Raw genomic sequence first — 18,945 nt, 5'->3', positions numbered from 1 at the left:
CCTCTATTATTACATTTTCACATGAAGTTTGCTTACCATATTGCGTCTTGCGTCCACGGTCCACGCCACCCGCAGTCGGACTGTCGGCCAGCCTTTTAGAGCCCATTGTGCCCGACTGCGCTGGAAACTGCGCCGACTCTAACTAATTCCCCGGACGTTTCGTCTTGACATTCGCCCCACACGACCATGGACCGCCGCGGCGTTTTGCAGCAGTGGGCATTATTACCGCACTGTATCCTCGCCAGTGGGCTTCGCTCTGACAAACGCTCATTGCTGCTCACACTGCCGAAAGCATAACCGTAAAATACACGCGAGCAGTGCCGGCTACAAATTTTCGGACAAGACGCAGTTGAGTTAACTGAAGAGTGGCTTAGAGGGCAATGCGTTTCCATCGTAAAGTATCTCAGAGAATATGAAAACTTGGAATCAGTAGTCATTTGGCCAGGCGATTGAGTTTCTCGGACAGTCTAGAAATGGGGGAGGGTAATTCATGCCATACATTTGCGCAGATATTGGGCTGCGGTTCATCAGAGTATCTCATTGTTATATTCCTATGCGTTGCAATCTTCGCGTAACGCTGTGGTTGAGTACCTATCTCACACTGACCTCACGTTATCAAAGCCGATGTAGGTATTATGCACTGAACTTACAGCATATATTGTTTATTGAACCACCCCAATGGTGCACTGTATGCTTGCTATGATCCGTGGTTTGTGACGTCAGACCCCCCCCCCGTTCCCTCCTCACCCCCTGACCGGGGAGCCCGGGGCGGTCCGTCCAGGCTGGCCGTCGTCTGAACGGCTCCTATCGCCTCCCCCGCCTCGCCCACGCTGCTGAACAGTTCTCCGCAGCCGCCGGCCGCCCCTACTAAATTGCGCCGGATGGAATTCATTAGCGATAGTTTTAGAATACGCGCACGCGATATTACGGCGAAGTGCTCGCTACAGGCGTGCTATTGAAGATACTCTGTAAGTTCTGTCCGAAATAGACACTGGAGCGCTGAAAATGTCTCGAGCACAATCTTGGACGGTCTCTCTCGCTAATGATACTGCGTCAGCGTGGGGGATAACCGACGTTACCGCCGTTGCTGCCGTTGCTGCCGTTGCCACGGTAACGCTCGTTAGTAGTTCTCCGTCTCATATTTTTATCGATGCTCTCACATGTCACGCAAGTCGTGCATCCAGTGACACGGAGTCAGTTGTTTCTCGTGTTTATTTTGATGGTGTGTACGGCTGATGTCGCCGCGCTCTGCTGGCGGTGTCTGGCAGGCTCTCGACGCCCACTTTAAAGCGCGTTACGAGCGCCGCTGGTAGGTCGAGAGGATTGATCTGGGTCGTTGAATGTCTCCGAGAGAGTCGGAGAAAAACAGCCACCCGGCACCGCTGATCAATGATTTGTCACAGGACGCCAGCCGGCCCAGAGTCCCCAGAGAACGAAAACGCCGCCGAATGGAAAAATGATCAACTTTTGTGGGGCGCCAAAGCTGAGGAAGCCTTTTGCATTCAGTGTGTGTGATTTATAGATCAAATTTGTTTGATGCCTTAATTTATTTGAGTTTGGATCTTTTTTTCCCAAGTGCTTCCGATGTGTATTCTACCGTGCAATCTGCTCTATTGTTTATGCTGTTACATCGTAATACATATGTTCACACAATACGAGTACAGCGTTATTGCATGTTTTGAACTGTACCTCAACGGACGACCTCTAAACATGGCAGACTATGTAGTTTGAGGAAAGCTTTAGTGTGTAAGAATATGATGTTGCCGGTATATCTCCCATCGCCTCACGTTTATTTAGGCATGTTTACCCTGTCTTGAATGATCTACAGTGTTTTGAAAGAAAAGAAGGTATTGCTGTTATTTTTCGCTAATGACAACGTTCGTGCGTCAGCAGCCATGTCCAGAGATGCAGGCGCTGTTTATGTTTGCTGACGAATTGTCTTCGGCCCTCCTTACGAGTTTGTATGCGCCCTTGGCACGCTAAAAATACAGGTGCCATCCTCGTGGACCTGAGCCGAGGCGTTCTCAATTTCATCCAGGCTCTGACTACCGAAAATGATGCAGCCCTGACCTACCTACGCCTCGAGTAATTCGTAATAATGCGGGTAAAGGCCTGGCTACACTATGCGTTTTCTGCGTGCGTTTTTTGCGAGTTTGCGTGATTTGCGGAATATCGATCTAGAAAGAAACGACATTACGTTTTTGTTATATGTTTTTCATATAAACTTTTAATTTACATAAACGTTTTATTAACTTTTATATAAACATTAAAGAAGTTAAATTAATAATAACCTTTTTTCTAGAACGATATTACGAAAACCCGCAAACACGCAAAAAACGCACGCAGAAAACGCTTAGTGTAGCCAGGCCTTAATACATAATGCGGATCACGAGCATAAGCTACGTGATGCAAAGTTTTTTTTTTCGTTTTCAGTCCTGTGGCTGTTTGTCCGTAACATTTAATCCTTTTTCAACTCTGAAATTGTGTAATGTGCATTCTCTCGCTGACATTGCCGTCACTGGCATACCGAGCTGCACCAGCGGACTCCTTCCGTGGTTTGTCTGCGGGTGACGGGGGTCAAGTGAGCTAAAACTTCCATCGCGTATGCATAAGGTCACGAAATGGACTCTCGCCCACTGCGCCTCAGTCTTGTCAGTGTTGGATGTCGACTGCCCTTCCTGCCGGCCGCCGGACGGGCCTGTTGCCGGCGGCTTCTGGCTGCTGACACTTGAGAGGCGTGTCGGCTGGCTCGTTTCCGCCGGGGCTCAAAACTGTGCTCTGGACACTGAGACAGACTGGCTCCGTGGGTGATTTACAGAGTCCCTCAATCTGTGTGCGCTATACTGCAGCGTCTCACAGTTAGAGAAATGGAATGCTCACTGGGTTCAGAGGGTTCATCCGCAAGAAGGTCGGTACTTTACAAAGGTATGCTGCATTCAATAACTCTTTACGGTCGGGTCGGGATGGCCTTTGACCATTGACCACCCCAATCACTGGCTTAGTGGAAATCCTAGAACACTGTCCCACTCCGATCCAGCCGCCTTCTCCCTTACCGTCTTTCACTGCCATCACCCTGAAATCACGGTCAGCTAGTCTCCCGGCCGTCCCCCCGCCCCCGCTGACAGTCGCTGAGCGGCGGCCGTTATCCGGTCATTAGGCGGTAATCAGCTGTTTGTCAACGTTAGTGGACAACGATCGGTGGCCGGGGAGACGACGGACGCGCGCGATGACCCTGGCCTGGTTACCGCATCTCTGCTGGTGACACGGCCGTGAGAAGAGCTCTGCCCACATGACCCGGTTGGCAGATCGCCGCCGTCTGCGTCTGGCACGCGTCAGTGGCACTTCCGGTCACCGTCTGCACTAGTGATGTCAATTACAGAAAATCAGGATACCAATACCCAACCAAATACTAACCAAAACCATGGGAAAATACCGAAACCGAACCAACTTAGGAATATTCGGGAAATACCAACTTTTTACCAAATTCACAGCCTCTTATACATAAGCGAGCATTCATAATACCAACAAAATACCAAAAACATTAGGATTGAAATACCAAATACCAAGTTGGTATCGGTTTGGTATCGGTATACCAAAAAGTTGGTATCCGATTGACATCTCTAGTATGCACTGTAATTTGGAGAGCTGTGATGGTTCTGATATAATCTTTGCCCGGACACTGAATACCTACTCTTTACCCAGAGGGTATCTCACTCACTAACATCTCACTAGCATAAGCAGCGCTGTGTTTCAGTCGGCGCAACTTGTTTGGAGATTTTCCGTGCACTTTTGCATGTTTGTTTTCCAGCTTCGTTGAATGGATCTTCTGGATGTTTTGCAGCTCGTCTGAGTTGTTGCAGATTCAATAGAACCGTTTTCATGTGTCAGTTGCGCTGGCGGATGGGAATATGTGAGATGGGCCGTTTGACTCATATTTGACTTGGTGCGCCAAAGATGTTCGCTAGTATTCGCTTAAAACTGATCACCTGCCGTCTCATGGAATAAACTGCACACATGATTTGTTCAGCTGCCAAATTGTTTGCTTTTTTGCATTATTTTATTTTTAGCACAAATCCTATCTGCGTGAAGTTTGAGCGTATCATTGGATGATAAAGTTAGGGCTTCCCTCCGTTCTGGTAGCCCGCCCGGAGTCGGACAGGTCGGCCGAGGTAATTGCATCAGCACCCGATTGGGTTACGCCGGGATACAACAAACAACCGAGGATGACTCGGCGCGGGATAACGGGCCATTACAGACGTTTTCCATCGCGTCACTGAAGTTTGCGCGGCTGACAGCGGCATTTTCGCTGCAACACCAGCAGCTTTGATCAGTTCACATGTTCACATATTTCGAACGGCCCTAGTGTTGCCAGCGAAGTGGCCCACACAGCTCCTTTTGTTCTTTTTGCTCAATTATTCAGCGTTCACTTTTCATTCCTCTGTGCTCGTGAATTAGGTTACCGATAAATAGTTCAGCTGACTGGTCCTTCAATCACTCACTAGGTCGTGCCACTCATTTTATATTCATTGCTTTTACTCAATTAGGATTGCTTTGTCTTAAGTCGTGCGAGCCAGCTTCCCTTCAAAACAACTTTGCATACTGTTTGGGCGTCGGCTGGTTATTTTTCGCAGACTTACGCAGTGTGGAAACTACCAATCACAACACCGGAGTATTAATTGAGAGGAGTCTGTCAAAATGAACTTTTGTTTCAGAAACCTCTAATGCATCGAGGAGAGAGGCGATTCGACAAGGGCGCGCGACACTGCGAGATCCACATGCAAGTGGGGAAAAAGCAGGGCTGCTGCCAAAGCTGGCTCTCAAAGTAAGTGGTTCACGGAAAAGCAATTGATGATGTTGCATGCCGAGTCCCGATGCATGTAAGGTGCACGCGTAATGCACATTGCACAGTGCACATATGGTTTAAGGCGGCAGTGTGCCCGTAATCTGTTATGTGGTGCATGTTGTTCGATGGTTTTCTTCTACTCACAAGTTTAACGACAGATAATTTTGCAAGCAGTCACGATATCTCAGTTTGTTCAGATTTCAACTTATCAAGAGCTCCTGTGCGCGCGGTGACCCTTTGACATGTTTGAGGCCCGGCATAGGCGGCAATACATCTAAAATGAACTTCCTAAACTAGTTTGTAGAAGAGCACTCAGGTAAGCTGGCGTTCTGGACGTGCTCGCGGCGGCAGGGTATTCACCGGCCGTCTCAGTTTGACTGGACTCCTTTCAGGCCTCCTGAGAACTTCCCAAAACTGTCAAACACAGCTCTGATCGGGCCTGAACGTAGTCGAACGGCCCCAGCCACCTCATTATTTGTACCAAATGTGCGACTTTTGTATGCATAAACGTGTTCAAGTTAACCCGCGAGTTGCTGGGGAGGGGCGTTAAACGCCCCCACTTTTTTCGCCGCGCTGTAGCTTAAAAACGGCGCGCCGTAGGCGCACCAAATTTTGGGTACCTGCGAGGAATTAATCAAAGTATATTGTGCCAAAGTTTCAAAAAAATCGGTCGTAAATTTTTTGAGATATCGAGGTTTTAGTGACGTCATGATTTCTGATTTTTCAACGAAAAATGGCATATGTTCGAAAAATCATATAAAATCACAGAATAGACATACAGACATGCCGTAAACGCCACTAGACTGCCAATGTTATGTACGATCAAATGGCTATCTTCGATTTTTGATTACCGCTCAATATTTTCCAAAATCTTGGACTGAATCTTGGCTATTTCTCGTGAGACTTCACGACAATGATGCATGTATTTCTTCAATTGATATTTTTCGATAAAACGCGTACTCGTATGATATTATAAATGTCACCAACGTGTTCTTCGCCCAAAATTACCCATAAAACATGTATCATAGACTGCGAATACCAGTTTAGATTTTCGGGGATATGTTCTTACCTGATTGACCTGACCTTGACCCTGACCTATGTTTGACCGACCCCTACATGAATCTGACACTCTTGTAGCACTTATATGAAGGATTGTGCACAGTTTTGATTGAGCTATTGACGAGGGGCGCCCATTACGAGGTTCTGAAGTCCATGCTACCGAAAGCCCGATTTCAGGTGTTTGACCTGACCTTGACCCGACCTGTGACCTCGAAATTCAACTTTCAAGCACTCATCTGAAGCGTCTCGTCGCGTTCTTTCGTTTGCCGCTTCGTGCGTTTCGCTGCGCCCATTGGTTCTCGAGTTATCGGCTGGGGGCGTTTAACGCCCCTCCCCAGCAAACGGCGGGTGGCGAAATACCCCAGCAACTGCCGGGTTAAGTGTTATTCCTTGCGGGAAATGAGCCCCTATTCACATCGTATGGGACAGTTCTATTTGTCAAGTAATAGTGGAATACTTTGCTTCCTCCCTCCCCGCTTTGTTTCATCCAGCCGCAGAAATTCGGCGGGCTCTGGAAGGTATGTAGGCTGTACCGCACCACTTGGTGCTTTGCGGTACAGTCTATCTACCTCAAATTCGACGCCGCGCGTTCTTGAATTTCATACCATCTGGCTCTTTCTTATATTTGGAATATTTGTGATGCAAATCCCTTATTGGCTTTTCCATCAGTGTTCCAGATCCTCTTAAACTCTCCGGTAGCAAAACTGCTCAAACGATATCAGTATTGGATGAAGAAAGAAAGCACAAACGCCGCCTTGGCTCACGCATATCTCTCTTATCCAGGCCCGTTCGTACTTGCTGCTGGGGCGTTCAAACGAGAAGAAAGAGACAAATGTGCCTAGCGCAGCTAAGGTCGTTTTTTATCCGTGAATGTAAACACCATGGATCGGAATTAGAGGAAGCAAAATGTGGACCCGAGGACCCGGTCCAAAGAATCTGGACCCATATGGGTCCAGACCGGTTCCTGGAAATTTTCTGACGGGTCCAACCGGGTCCTACCATACATCATGCACAGTGCACACTACAAATGATGCAAAATATGAAGTGAATGGAAAGAAAACATTTGGTCAAGTATGTGTCTTTGCACACTGTACCTCAGGAGTATTTCCTGTGGGAAAAAGGCTGTTTTACATAATGCAATTAATGCTACCTACGAATAGGTTGTATTAATTGACTTTTGGGGAACGGGTCCAACTGGTTCCGATCCGATTCCAACTTGGGCCGGGTCCGACTGGTTCCAGAAATATCCAGTCGGGTCTGGTTCGAGTCTGATTCCCGAAATTTTCACTTTTTGCCACCTCTAATCGGAATACTATGTACCTCTACCTCTGCCTGGTCTGTCTCTTCGGTCTTTGGACTACCTCTTGGATATGTAACCATTAAAAGTGACCATAAAATAAGGAACTTTGACTGAGTTTAATATTCGAAACAATCGAGGTAGTTTATTTGATGCGTGCGTATTTTATGGATCTCCGCAATGCAATACAGAGTAATTAGATGTAATGTTGCATATATTCTTGCATATTCTAAAATGAAGAACATACGAACGGTTGTTATGTGAAATTTATTTCATCCCCTATCAATTCACCATGGCATGGCATGGCATTCCTGAACTTCACGGGTCCCGGGTAGGTACGTATGTACTTGGTGAAAATAACTGTCCTAGAACGTCCAGTGCATTGCGCCGGCGGAGGGCGGACAGCGGAGAGCGATTGGGCGGTGGTCGGCGACCGCGTGGTGGGCGGTGAGCGGTGGACGGTGGGCGGTGGACGGTGGACGCTGGGCCGTGCAGCAGAGAGCAGTGGGCGGCAGACGGTCGGTAGATGTTTGCCGGTGGGTTTGGGGCGGTGGGCAGAGGGTTTTTGGGCGATGGCCGATGGAGGGTTTTGGGCGGTGGGCGGCGGCCCGTCAATCTGTCGCTGCGGTGTCGGTCGGACGCGGCCGCCGCCAGCTCCGGTCACCACACGCTCTGAGCGGGGTTTCAATGAGTCTCCGATCGGCCGTAACGTAGGCACACTGTATGCGATGGGCGTCCCAAAACTGACGCGAGAGGCGGCTATTCTTGGACGGCCGGCTCTGGTGGTAAAAAAGTGGGATTGATGCACCACGCCCGATGAATAGCTGAACGAATCTCGTGGGTGAATTTCGGGCATTGGATTCTTCTTTTGCAAGGCGTGTGTGTCTACTTTTGGACCGAGTTTGTCGTGGCGCATTGTGTTTTCTTATTCACGTGGTGATTTAGTTTGAAATGCGCGAATACTGTCAAATTGTGAAGAATTTAGCTACCCACCATATCCTGTTACTCGGATCTGGTATGTACTCTCTACTCCGGTACTCTTCTCTTCTGTCTCTTGCCATATTTAATGCTTTTTGCTTACATGGGTTTCGTTTTTCGGTTTCCCAATTATCTGAAATCGGCACCAATATATGGTCGATGACACGTTGTGTGCGCACGCGGCGCTGCGACACCCCCGCTCCTCCCCGCTACCCTCGATGCCCCGCTGTCCGTGGGGGTTCCGTCTGCACACCAGCGGGTGTGGGCCGCCCCCGCACTGCCGCCGTCGGCCCTATCACCGGTCACCGCATGTCAATCAGTAGCCAGAGGCGGTATCACCGCCCAACCCCGGGGGAACACGCTGACCGCGGCTGTCGACCGGGCGGGTCGGAGCGGCCGGCCGAGACAGATCAATAATGAGGTGGGCCGGCAGCGGAGGTGTTTTTCTCGCGCGCCGTTGTCGCCGCCGGGTTGTTACGTCCCGATAACGATACGATGACGTGCCCCGTCAGAGATGACGGCGACCTCGTATGCGAGTTTGTGGGGTCGTATCTCGGGAGTAACATTTTTCGGTGTGTTTTTAATCAGTTATCGCAGAAAACAGCATGATATTTAGGTTTTTTTTGCAAACCGATAGGAGCATTGCGTGTTATGTAGAGAGTCCTTTGATTAAATTTTGGCATTGCGGCCCATCAATAATGAGCTTCGAAACGCTGCACCTGTCTTATTGGTACACGAGACAATTTGGACATCCGTGCAGTGAAAATGCATGCCTGTTGTAACAGTGATATATCTCACTCCACTGCAGTATGCATAAAAATAGCTGTCCCTGTTCCTAATCTGGACAAACGTCCTGCCATTGACACGCTATTCATCGCCGGGGGGGAGGTGCATCAATCGCAGTGGGGGGGGGGGGGGACGCAACGAGTGCGTCGGCTCGCCGAGTGGCGCGCCGCCGATCGTCCGCGGCCGCCCGTATTTGTCACCGTTATCCCAGAGGCGGCGCCGCCTAAGCTCGCATTGATGGCTGACATGGAACCGCCCGCCCTAATGGAATGATGAGACTATTGGATTAATGGACTAATGCCTAATGGCAACGCGTGCCAAACAGATCTCTCTCGGAAAACGCGCGTCTGATGATGACCTTGCACAGGAATAATAAGGTTTATGCTGTTGTGTTATGACAAATGTTGTTTGTTATATGATAGCTAATGCTGCTTGAAATATAGCTAACGCATGCCGCTGCTTGTATAGCCGCCTGTATTGTTTTTATGCATTTTACAGCTGCCTTATTATCGGAGCTGACTTATTGTTATTCCACGTGTTCGCAGCCTGGAAAGAAAACATTAGCCTCAGGGTACCTACTACGTATGCGGGTGCCATATCAGTTGCCGTTGTTCGGGAGCAGAAATATTCGTGTGATCCGAATGATTGTTTGCTGCATGTGTTTATCAATGGATTGGCATGGTCATCGGTCACTCTCGCCTAGTCTATGCGAAGACCATGATATGCAAGACGTTATGTGTGTAGTGCAGACTGCACATTGGCACTTGCACCTCGATTGCATGAACAAACGGTTAGTACTGTGATCGGTAGTATCTAAAGCGATTTTACTGTATTTGATATTTTTGTTGCAGTTTATTTACAATGGCATGTGAACGCGTTTTATGCTTGTATGCTGGTTCATCCTTGGAGTTGACCTTAAATGGGGCTGAGCGTCGACGATGACATAAATAAACTAAACTAACCATGTGATTTTCGTTTAGAATGCTACAGACCCATGTCTAACCCGACGATTCTTGTTTCTCAGATTCCCGACGCGCTCAAAGCGGATAGACGTGATCGCTCGTATCACCTTTCCGCTAGTGTTTGCCTTCTTCAACCTGGTCTACTGGTCGACGTACATCTTCCAGGATGACGACGACAGGCCCAAGGCCAGCCCGTAGAGGGCTAGGCTCTGCCTCTGCCGAAGCCGGGCTGGACGGTGGTCGCCGAGGCGGATTCCTCCAGGGTCCAGCCGACATTCACATTCGCACACGCATAGACGGGCCAGTGTTGGAGTTGGGACCCGCTTTCTCTGTGTGAAGTGAATATTATTGATGGATCGGACACTCGGACAGGAGAGGGACAGACGGAGCGTGTCAGGTGTATGCTGGGGATAATGGGAGGGACCTCTTGTGGGGTGAGCTCCTGCGAGAGAGCTCTTCTCACGTTCGTGGCGTCTGCTCAGCTGAAAAAGTTGCGATCTGGGTCGGTGTCGAAATGTCTCTGATCGCACGCGATTTTCAGCCACTTTTACACCGGAGAGCGTGTTTTCGTTCTTGTGTGCACACCTCCCACGCGGCGGGCATCACGCGTGGCCGTGAGTGGCACGTACTACGTGCGCCCACGTGTGCGCCACGTGCTGGTTGTCGAGGATGCCTTCAGCGATGTGAGCGTGTGTGTTTGCATTCACTGTGCTTTGTGTCGAGTAGGAGGAACATTTGTACAGTCTGTCTTAAAAGTACCGCGCAAAGTGGCGGTGGATCCATCAAGCCTGACCGAGAAAGGGCCTGTTTTAATTTAAAAGTCACCGACCAATTGACCTAGGGAATGGATAAGGATGTCAGTTGCTTCAGTGACCCAAATTCAGCAGGCCCTTGCTCAGTCAGGCTCGATGGATCCATCGTCACTTTGCGCGGTACTTTTAAGACAGACTGTACAAGAGAGTGCTGATAAGCTATGTCGCGGAGAGAAAGAGAAAGAGAGACTGCATGCGAAGAGGCATGAGTGCGCTTGTCTTCTGCAGTGAGAAATGACACATCCGCCACCTTGTGATATCCATTGACTTGTTACTCATGTGTGTGGGCCAGTCCGCGGCCAAGGGGTTCTCTTGTGGTCGCGATCATTTTCACAGTGTGAGCTGCTGCACGAACTAGTACGGGCTGAAGTGAGAGTGGCGTAGACTATGTAGTAGGGCGGATCGTGCTGCTCGTGGAAGGTATTCTAGGTAGAGGGAGGGCGATTTGCGACGTCGCTGGCGCGGGCACTGGATGCGCCGGCTCGACACTGTGTCATGCGGACACCTTGGCTTGAGGCGGATTACTTGGCGCTTGCTGACTGTTCTGTTTGTACTGGTTGATGTGGGTGCGTGCTTAGGTTATACGCTAGCGGTGCGCAAAGTGTGGTGAGACAAGCGCTCATTTGCTCACAAGGAGGTATGTTTTCAATGACAGCTGTTTGTGTGTTGATCGGTGCTTACATTGTTCTATCATGCTTGCAGGTGCACATTTGTCATATACTCCGCTTCGGAAGGTTGTGGGTTTGATTGGAGATTTTATTCGATGGTGTAGCATGCGATGCATTACTGGCGCCTTAATAATTATTAAGGCGCCAAGTCAGTTTATTTTCACACAAAAAGAAAATCATCGAGTCGCTTTACCTCATTGATTACCACCCACGACCTTTTCTGCATCGAAAGTGGCTGATTCCAGAAACGTAGAATGATGCATGGACGCACCTACACATGCAGCCGGACACAAATGCAGACATTTGACCCCATTTCGCAACAAATGAGTATCTTTGGTTTTATCGGTGCTTTTTCGGCGTCCAGCCCTCTGGCTCTAAATCTTTTCAAGTGCTACTATAATCAGCTGCTGATAGCTGTTGGGCCTCTTGCTCTCACACTGGCCTAGTTTATGTATAGAGATCTCGAAGGTATGCTAGAGTCGCACTTTGTTACGTGAAGTTAATTTCTGAGATTATCTATTTAAGCCGTTATCCAAATCACAGATCTGAATCATCTCAACCGTTTGGAATTCGTTCTCCCCTTGAAAACTCTCAGCTATGATCATATTTAAACAGTGAAACGACAGTGTATGTCGTTATACTAGGCAAGATGGTCCGAATTTGCTAAACTGTTATTGCTACAGCCGTTGGGCTAGCACAAGGAACAAAGTTTGACCTTTTGGGACTTCCCCGCCATGGACATGGACATTGGGCTATCAGACGGCATCCTGAGAAGTAGAAACCGTCTGTATTATGTGTTACCAACGTCACGACAGTTGCAGTTGAAGTTTGAATAAAAATATATGAAATATTTTATTGAATGTCGATAAAAGGTCGCTAAAACAACCGAACATGACGTTAGGGATGGTTTAAACATTTTGGAACCAGCAACCAAAAAGCTGTATCAACTTACTTTCCCATGACCGACTCGAGGCATGAACCACACCTTACCACCGCTCAAGCCGCCGGCTTGGACCGCTCTCATATCATCCGCGCGCCGGGCTGCCCCGTACCGCCGTCGTCGCGCCGCTTGTGTCTGGGTTGTTGGCTGCTGCGCCGAGTATGTGCTCTCTAGAGGTGGCAAAATGTGGACCCGAGGACCCGGTCCAAAGAACCAGTCTGGACCCATATGGGTCCAGACCGGTTCCTGGAAATTTTCTGACGGGTCCAACCGGGTCCTACCATAAACTATACAACTTGCACACTACACATTATTGCAAAATATGAAGTGAATGAAGTGAATGTTTCTTTGCACACAGTAGCTCATGAGTATTCCCAGTGGGAAATAGGCTGTTTTACATGATGCAACTAATGATACCTACAAGTAGTTTGTATTAATTGACTTTTGGGGAACGGGTCCAACTGGTTCCGATTCCAACTAAGACCGGGCCCGACTGGTTCCAGAAATGTCCAGCCGGGTCTGGTTCGAGTCTGGTTCCCAAAATTTTCATCTTTTGCCACCTCTAGTGCTCTCTGCGACTGCGCGCCGCTGAGGGTGTCAGTGTCACGCTGAGGGTGTCGGTGTCACGCTGGGTGTCAGGGTCGGACGGGTGTCAGATCGGGTGTCGGGTGTCGGCGCGCGGTCAGACCGGGCTGCGGACACGACACGAGTCGCTCTCCGATCAGTGGAAATGTCGGTGATCGACTATGTATTATATGGTGATTCTGATGCTTGGTGAGACTTTTAATAAAACTGTTTCTGACGAATGGTGTTGTTTTGATGGCCTGGTGGAAATGAAGGCTTGATGATGCAAAGTAAGCGGAGCTACGTGGAATAGAGAACTCTCCACGTAAAATACGATTCGGTGTGCATTCAAATGACTGTAGGAATTAGGAAGTGACAGTTGTGTGTAGTTGCGCGCTGACCTGTTATGTAATTTGGCTGCGCAGAAACACGGGTTTGAACTGTCGCTGTCACGGGCGGGTGACGGCCAGTGTCTCGCGGACTTCCCCGCTGTCGGCTGAAGCCTCTGAGGTCAACTTATGGCTTTAAAGGTCACCTGCGTGGGCGGCCGGTCATCGGGGCCTGGCCAGGGTCTGGTCAGTGGTCAGCCTGCCAGGATACGGTTAATTCTCCTGATGGAAAATAATATTCGATCGGCTGGTTCAATTACATTATACGTGACACGTGCTCTCCAAGCGAAAGACATGTCAGCCATGCATTGCTCTTCTTTTAGAGATGTTTTGAAAATGGTTAGGACAACCGTGGCTCAAAAGATGTTTGCGATTGCCTATTACTTTTTTGATAATCGCTATTGCGGCCGGCAAAACCGCTGTAGTCACGCTCTTTAATGACCTTAAATGTGTCCATAACAGGATAGAGTGAATTGTGGCTCCAAAAAGGAAGTTCAGAATTTCCATAGATAACATGAGTCTCATCATAGTTCTTATCTGATTCACGTTGTCTATGGTAGATCTCACGATCTGGTTTTATCATATTTCTTCCTTTCTCTTCCTCTCCACCCTCTTTTTCTCTTTTCTCTTTCTTACTCTTTATCTCCCTCTCTTCCTCCATCTCTCCCTCTCTCCCCGTCTTCCGTTTCTCCCTTTCTCTTTCTTTCCCTCTCTCTCTCCATCTCTCTTTCCCTCCCTCTCTCCCTCTCTCTTTCCCTCCCTCTATCCCCTCCCTCTCTCTCTCTTTCTCTGTGTTGTCGCCAAACAGACCAGTTGGGAGACGGACCGGCTGGGTCAACACTGGCTCCTTGGGCCACCAGACGCCCTCCTCAAGTTTGAATTCAATTTAGCCGAGCTTCGGCCCGTCGCTGGCTAAGCTAAGATGCCTCCGAGCGGACCGGCAGAGGCGACACAGACGGGGCTGGCTGCCGTCTGGCCGTGAAAACCAGGGGGCACGGGACCCAGAAACGGGATAGCAGCAATTTGATGAGCTAATGGGCAAATGAAATATAATGGATATTAGATGATAATTTTAGACACTAAAAACTTATTGGTGGTCGACAACTAGCCCAATGTGACACGTCAGGCGCGCTGTTGGCGGAGCTCGGGGTCGGGTGTTGCCGAGTCTGCTGAGACAGCTCGTGTTCAGCAATCAGCTGCTGATTATCAGCTGACTGAGCTGGCGCAGCTCTCAACCAATCACCTGACCGAGATCGGAGCTGGAGCAGCATTTGTGAAACGTTATGAACAGCTGGCGGTTCCCATCTTATTTCATGTCGCATTTACCCCTTGTCGTTTAATTATGCCCTTTTTATGACCTTTTCATCTTTAAAGTAGCCTAGAACAGTAAACAATTTAATCCGGTGGCAGCTGGGCCTTCGCGCCACCCGCCAGCACCTGGGGGGAAGGGGTCAACTAGTTGCACCCCTCCCCCCCTTTACTTCAACGACAATATCGTCGCAATGCGTAAAGATAATGAAGCGAAACTTTGCACACATATTCCTGAATAGCTAACCAATATTTGGTATCGATCCCATTTGCAATGACGTCACAGTGACCGGTGATGTCAGAAGTCGAATCATAGGTTTGATTCCTGACGATATATCCGAATTATACGACCGAATATATAGGTCAGAAAACTGGCCAGAAACCAGTTAAAATGGTACTTAGATGTGTCAGGGTGAAACTGAACAGCAGGTGCTGTTTGGTTCATTTACCGTTGCGTTTCATGCTCAGTGACAACAGACACGCTCTACATATACGAGAAAATGGCAGAATTTTATGACGTCACTGTGACGTCATCTTCAATGCTACAACCACCAAAATTTCCTTAAATATTGGCCAGATATTCATTTAAAGCTATACCGAATTTCAACTTTATATCTTATCAGGTTTCGGAGATATCTCACAAAACGTAAATGGGGCAACTTTATCCCCCCCAGCGCGGCGACTCGTGGGTTAGACCCTTACCTCATACCTAAACGTGACGCACATAACCCAACCGCCTATTTGAATTTAGGTATGTAAGGATCAGAAACCAAATTTTCCTTGGTGGCACACAAATATGAAATATCTACAGATTGCTTCCTATTTCCAACTACGCGTACTTTTTGGAAACCCCCACATGGCCACCGAGCCATCTGGTTCCAGATTGGTGCTGGTTCATTTCGTCGGCAAATGACACAGATCTCAGCACACAGAGGTCAACGCCATCCGGGCGGCCAAGCCCGCTGATGCAATGCGGTCTGGCCGGGCGCGGTAGACGTCTCATTCAGCTGGTCGACAGACATGCGCCGTTCTGTTGTTTTTTGGCGTTTACTCGTATGTACAGGCTGCAGGGATAATATGGTTCTTCCTTGGTGCTACCCTTGTTTATTTACCCTAGCTGATCGTTTATTTTTCTCATCAACTTCGAGTTATGGGCGTATCCAATATTGCATTGCAATTTGCAAGACAATCACACGAAATGATAATAGCCTTCATCACTGGCATCCGTAAAACACACAGGCTGAAATCGTTTATGAGATTTAGGCTTTTTTCCTCTTGAATTTTCCTTTGAGGAGCGAGTTGAAACATGTTCTGGCTTGACCCCAAACGTGTAAAAACGGCACCGCTTGCATCCTTTCTATGAAACCTGGCATTCGGTTCCGCCGAGTGCCACTATCGGCGCTGCGAGGCCAGTTTTGACTCGGCTCCATCTGTGACGTCCAGCGCTGCAGGGTCGAACCGAATAGATGGCGCCCGTGTGGCTCGCTCCTCCGAGTGAAAGTTCCACGACTTCTCAGAGGAACTACTCATTATCGGGGCATGCTGGGGAGCTTGACTAACAACTGATCGACTTTTTTGTCATGTCTACAGAGAAGTGACTGAAGTCCACCAATGCCAAAGGAAATTCGTTAACCAAACATCCATATGTTTTTGTTTTATAAGGTCTTTCTCGATGATGCAGCTTGGAACAGCGTTGAAAACCTAGTTTGAATGGCTCCATCTTACCTTATATCCCTCATTTATAGCCTGTCCTCTCCTCCATAAAGGCCTACAATATTCCTTTGCAAGTGATATGTTTATAACTTGCGTCCGAAAAAGGTCTCGGGTGGGATTATTTGGGATTGGTTTTCCCAGGTTACATTTCAGCTACAGCCATCCTTATTCGTGATTGCTATTGCTAATTAACATCCTTGATTGTAGCATATGCCATGACTTCGTTGCTAGGCGGCTGCGACTGTCTACTTTCATGCGCATTGCGCACTCACAAGACGACGTCCATGCCACCTCCCGGCGGGGCGTGCCTGGGGCCGCCTTTGCCGCGCGGCGCGCGACCTCGTATTGGGTCAGGCCGCCGGAAATATGAGAATAAGCACGGGTGGCCAAGGCGGACAGTTATCTTCCACATGATTTCGTCACTAGATTGTGAATTTGGTGTTGAGTTTGAACTTTACGTTGAGTGGGATACGCTCCCGTGATGCTTAAACCTGCTCTCCAGCTGCTACCAGTAGGCCAATAAGGGTCAGCCTGGGTCAAGAAGCTGGAGCTGCGGGGTATCGATCCCCGTACCTCTCACATGCTAAGCGAGCGCTCTACCACTTGAGCTACAGCCCCCGACGTGTGAACCTGTGTGGAGCTCTGTCGGTGTGTCCGGTCCACCCTCAGCCAGTTCGGGACCACGCCCAGTGGCCACTTTCACCTGGCGCGTCCTCGGTCCGGTCGGCCGTCCACTCGCCAATCGACGCGGTGGTGTGGCCACTCCCGACATTATTCTCAGGGTGGAAGGAAGAGTGTCCACAGTCCACACTGTCTAATGCGACTGGAAACTGATCCTGCTTAGTGTTATAGGTGCATTCCTTTCCTAGACCTCATCCGTCATGTTAATGTGGAAAAGAGGAGGGGCAAATGTTTCTCACATCGCTTTAATGCGTCACATATCACTCGCTCCCATGGCTTTGTACTTCCACTTAATTCTCGCTTTATCATTTAACCTTGTGTCCTTTTAAGCGGTAGGTTTTGATGCCTCACTGCCACGTGGTGGTTCCCGGTGGAGGGGTTGTTGTCGCGAATTCCGTATAATTTTGTGGAGGTGCTTCGCCCAGTTCACATTGTGTCGTTTCACATTGTGTCGTGTAGGCATTCCTCGCGAACGTACCAGCTGGTCACCTTTTACATATTTGAAGTGCTTTTATAGAGGTGTGTCACGGGCGTCCGCAGTCAACCCTCGTCATGCTACTGGCGATGTGTTTGCCTCCCGGTGGCGTTCGCCTGGGGCCGCCTTTGCTGCGCGACCTGACGCCGCACAGTGGGCCGATATGCCATTCTAGCGCGACAGGGCCTGAATCTTCGAACGGAACCCTTGGTTTTTCGCGAGTAATTCACGTAAAAAGCGGCCGATCGCAACGAAACTTTCAGTACCCTCGCGATAACTACTTTTACAGCTAAGCTGAAAATTTCATGACCCTGACCTTCATGATCTTTGACCCGTGACCTTCTTTCGAGACCATGTTTGGCCGGAATCGCGATTCAGCGTATGTCGGCTCGCATTAGCCGCGGGTTTGCAGTCTTTTCTTGGTTTAAAGCGTTCAAACATGGGATATTATGTTGCTCCCATGCATTAGAATGGGTGTCAAGGTCACCAGAAGGTCAGGTAAGGTCATTGACCTTTGATGACCTTGGTTCACTTTTTCGAGTTTTACATGTCTCTAGGCTAGTTTTTGGAGCTGAATTCGAATCTAGCAACCATTTGAACATTTACTATGTAGCTTTGGTGCCTTCGTAACATGTTACAAAGCTGTCAGAGGCGGTTGCCACCTACTGCAAATACCCGGCAAAACCCTTACTAGTTGACCTGACCTGACCTGACCCGACCTGGCCTAAATGTATGAAGACATCATCTATGACCGTAAATAATATTATATTCGTGATCAGCACCCAAAAAAACCCATAGTAGCCACCCTTTACGACGTTCTAACAGGTCCCAATTTTCCCGACTTTTGGGTCATTGACCTGACCTGGAAGGTCAATCGATGACCTAGGACCTTACAATTGGGTATCATCAGCTTCCTCTTGTCACGGGCAACACGCTCGTCTTTTCCGCGAAGCTCTAGCTCGATCAGGAAACGGCGGGGGGTCCAACGGACCCCTTCTATACGTTCGCGGCTGGAAAAAGACCACTAGGGGCGAGGGTTAAGCCAAATCTGAGGGCTTATTTAAGAAAGACCGCTAAAAGAACAATTGAATGCACTTTTCCGCGACGATGTAGCTCTATTGGTCCCCGATGTAAGAGCCGGCATTCGATAAATGTTGATAAATGCAACATTCTACCTTTGATGACCTCTGGTGACGTGACCTTTGACCTGACCTAGAAATGACTAATTACTCCATCTGGAATTTCGGGCGCTCTTTCGAATGCCACTTACTACGTGTCGCTATGTGGCCCAAGAGCCGAGTTAGAAGGGGAGTGTTCAATCAACACCTCCCGGCCCGGCGCGTTTGACGCCGAGCACCGGTCCGGCGCGGGTTGATGTTTGGCTGCTACATCCAAAGTCGCAAAAAGTCGCAAAAAATGACTGTCGGATCTTGTAGTGCAATGAATCATTGACATGTAGCGAGATTTTCG

At 48.9% G+C, this 18,945-nt stretch overlaps 1 protein-coding gene and 1 non-coding gene across 3 annotated transcripts in view; one reads left to right on the top strand and one right to left on the bottom strand.

Moving 5' to 3' along the window:
- Positions 1 to 18,945, top strand: part of LOC122367119 (glutamate-gated chloride channel-like) — a 61,520-nt gene that overhangs the window by 16,139 nt on the left and 26,436 nt on the right. The window contains exons 4-5 of one of the 2 annotated variants that reach the window (XM_043339933.1): positions 4,713 to 4,822; positions 9,988 to 13,142. In XM_043339933.1, the coding sequence (XP_043195868.1) occupies positions 4,713 to 4,822; positions 9,988 to 10,123 (246 nt within the window). In that variant the 3' untranslated portion in view covers positions 10,124 to 13,142. Of the gene's footprint in view, positions 1 to 4,712; positions 4,823 to 9,987; positions 13,143 to 18,945 lie in introns of those variants that run through there. The other variant, XM_043339934.1, reaches the window with a different exon arrangement.
- Trnaa-agc lies at positions 16,865 to 16,937 on the bottom strand. Its single transcript has one exon. It is a non-coding gene; the product is annotated as a tRNA-Ala (tRNA).

This window comes from Amphibalanus amphitrite, unplaced genomic scaffold, assembly GCF_019059575.1.
Source record: "Amphibalanus amphitrite isolate SeventyFive unplaced genomic scaffold, NRLGWU_Aamphi_draft 000852F_arrow, whole genome shotgun sequence".
NCBI classification, from domain to species: domain Eukaryota; kingdom Metazoa; phylum Arthropoda; class Thecostraca; order Balanomorpha; family Balanidae; genus Amphibalanus; species Amphibalanus amphitrite.
The sequence above is the reverse complement of the archived record's forward strand: the minus strand, read 5'-3'. Positions and strand labels throughout refer to the sequence as shown.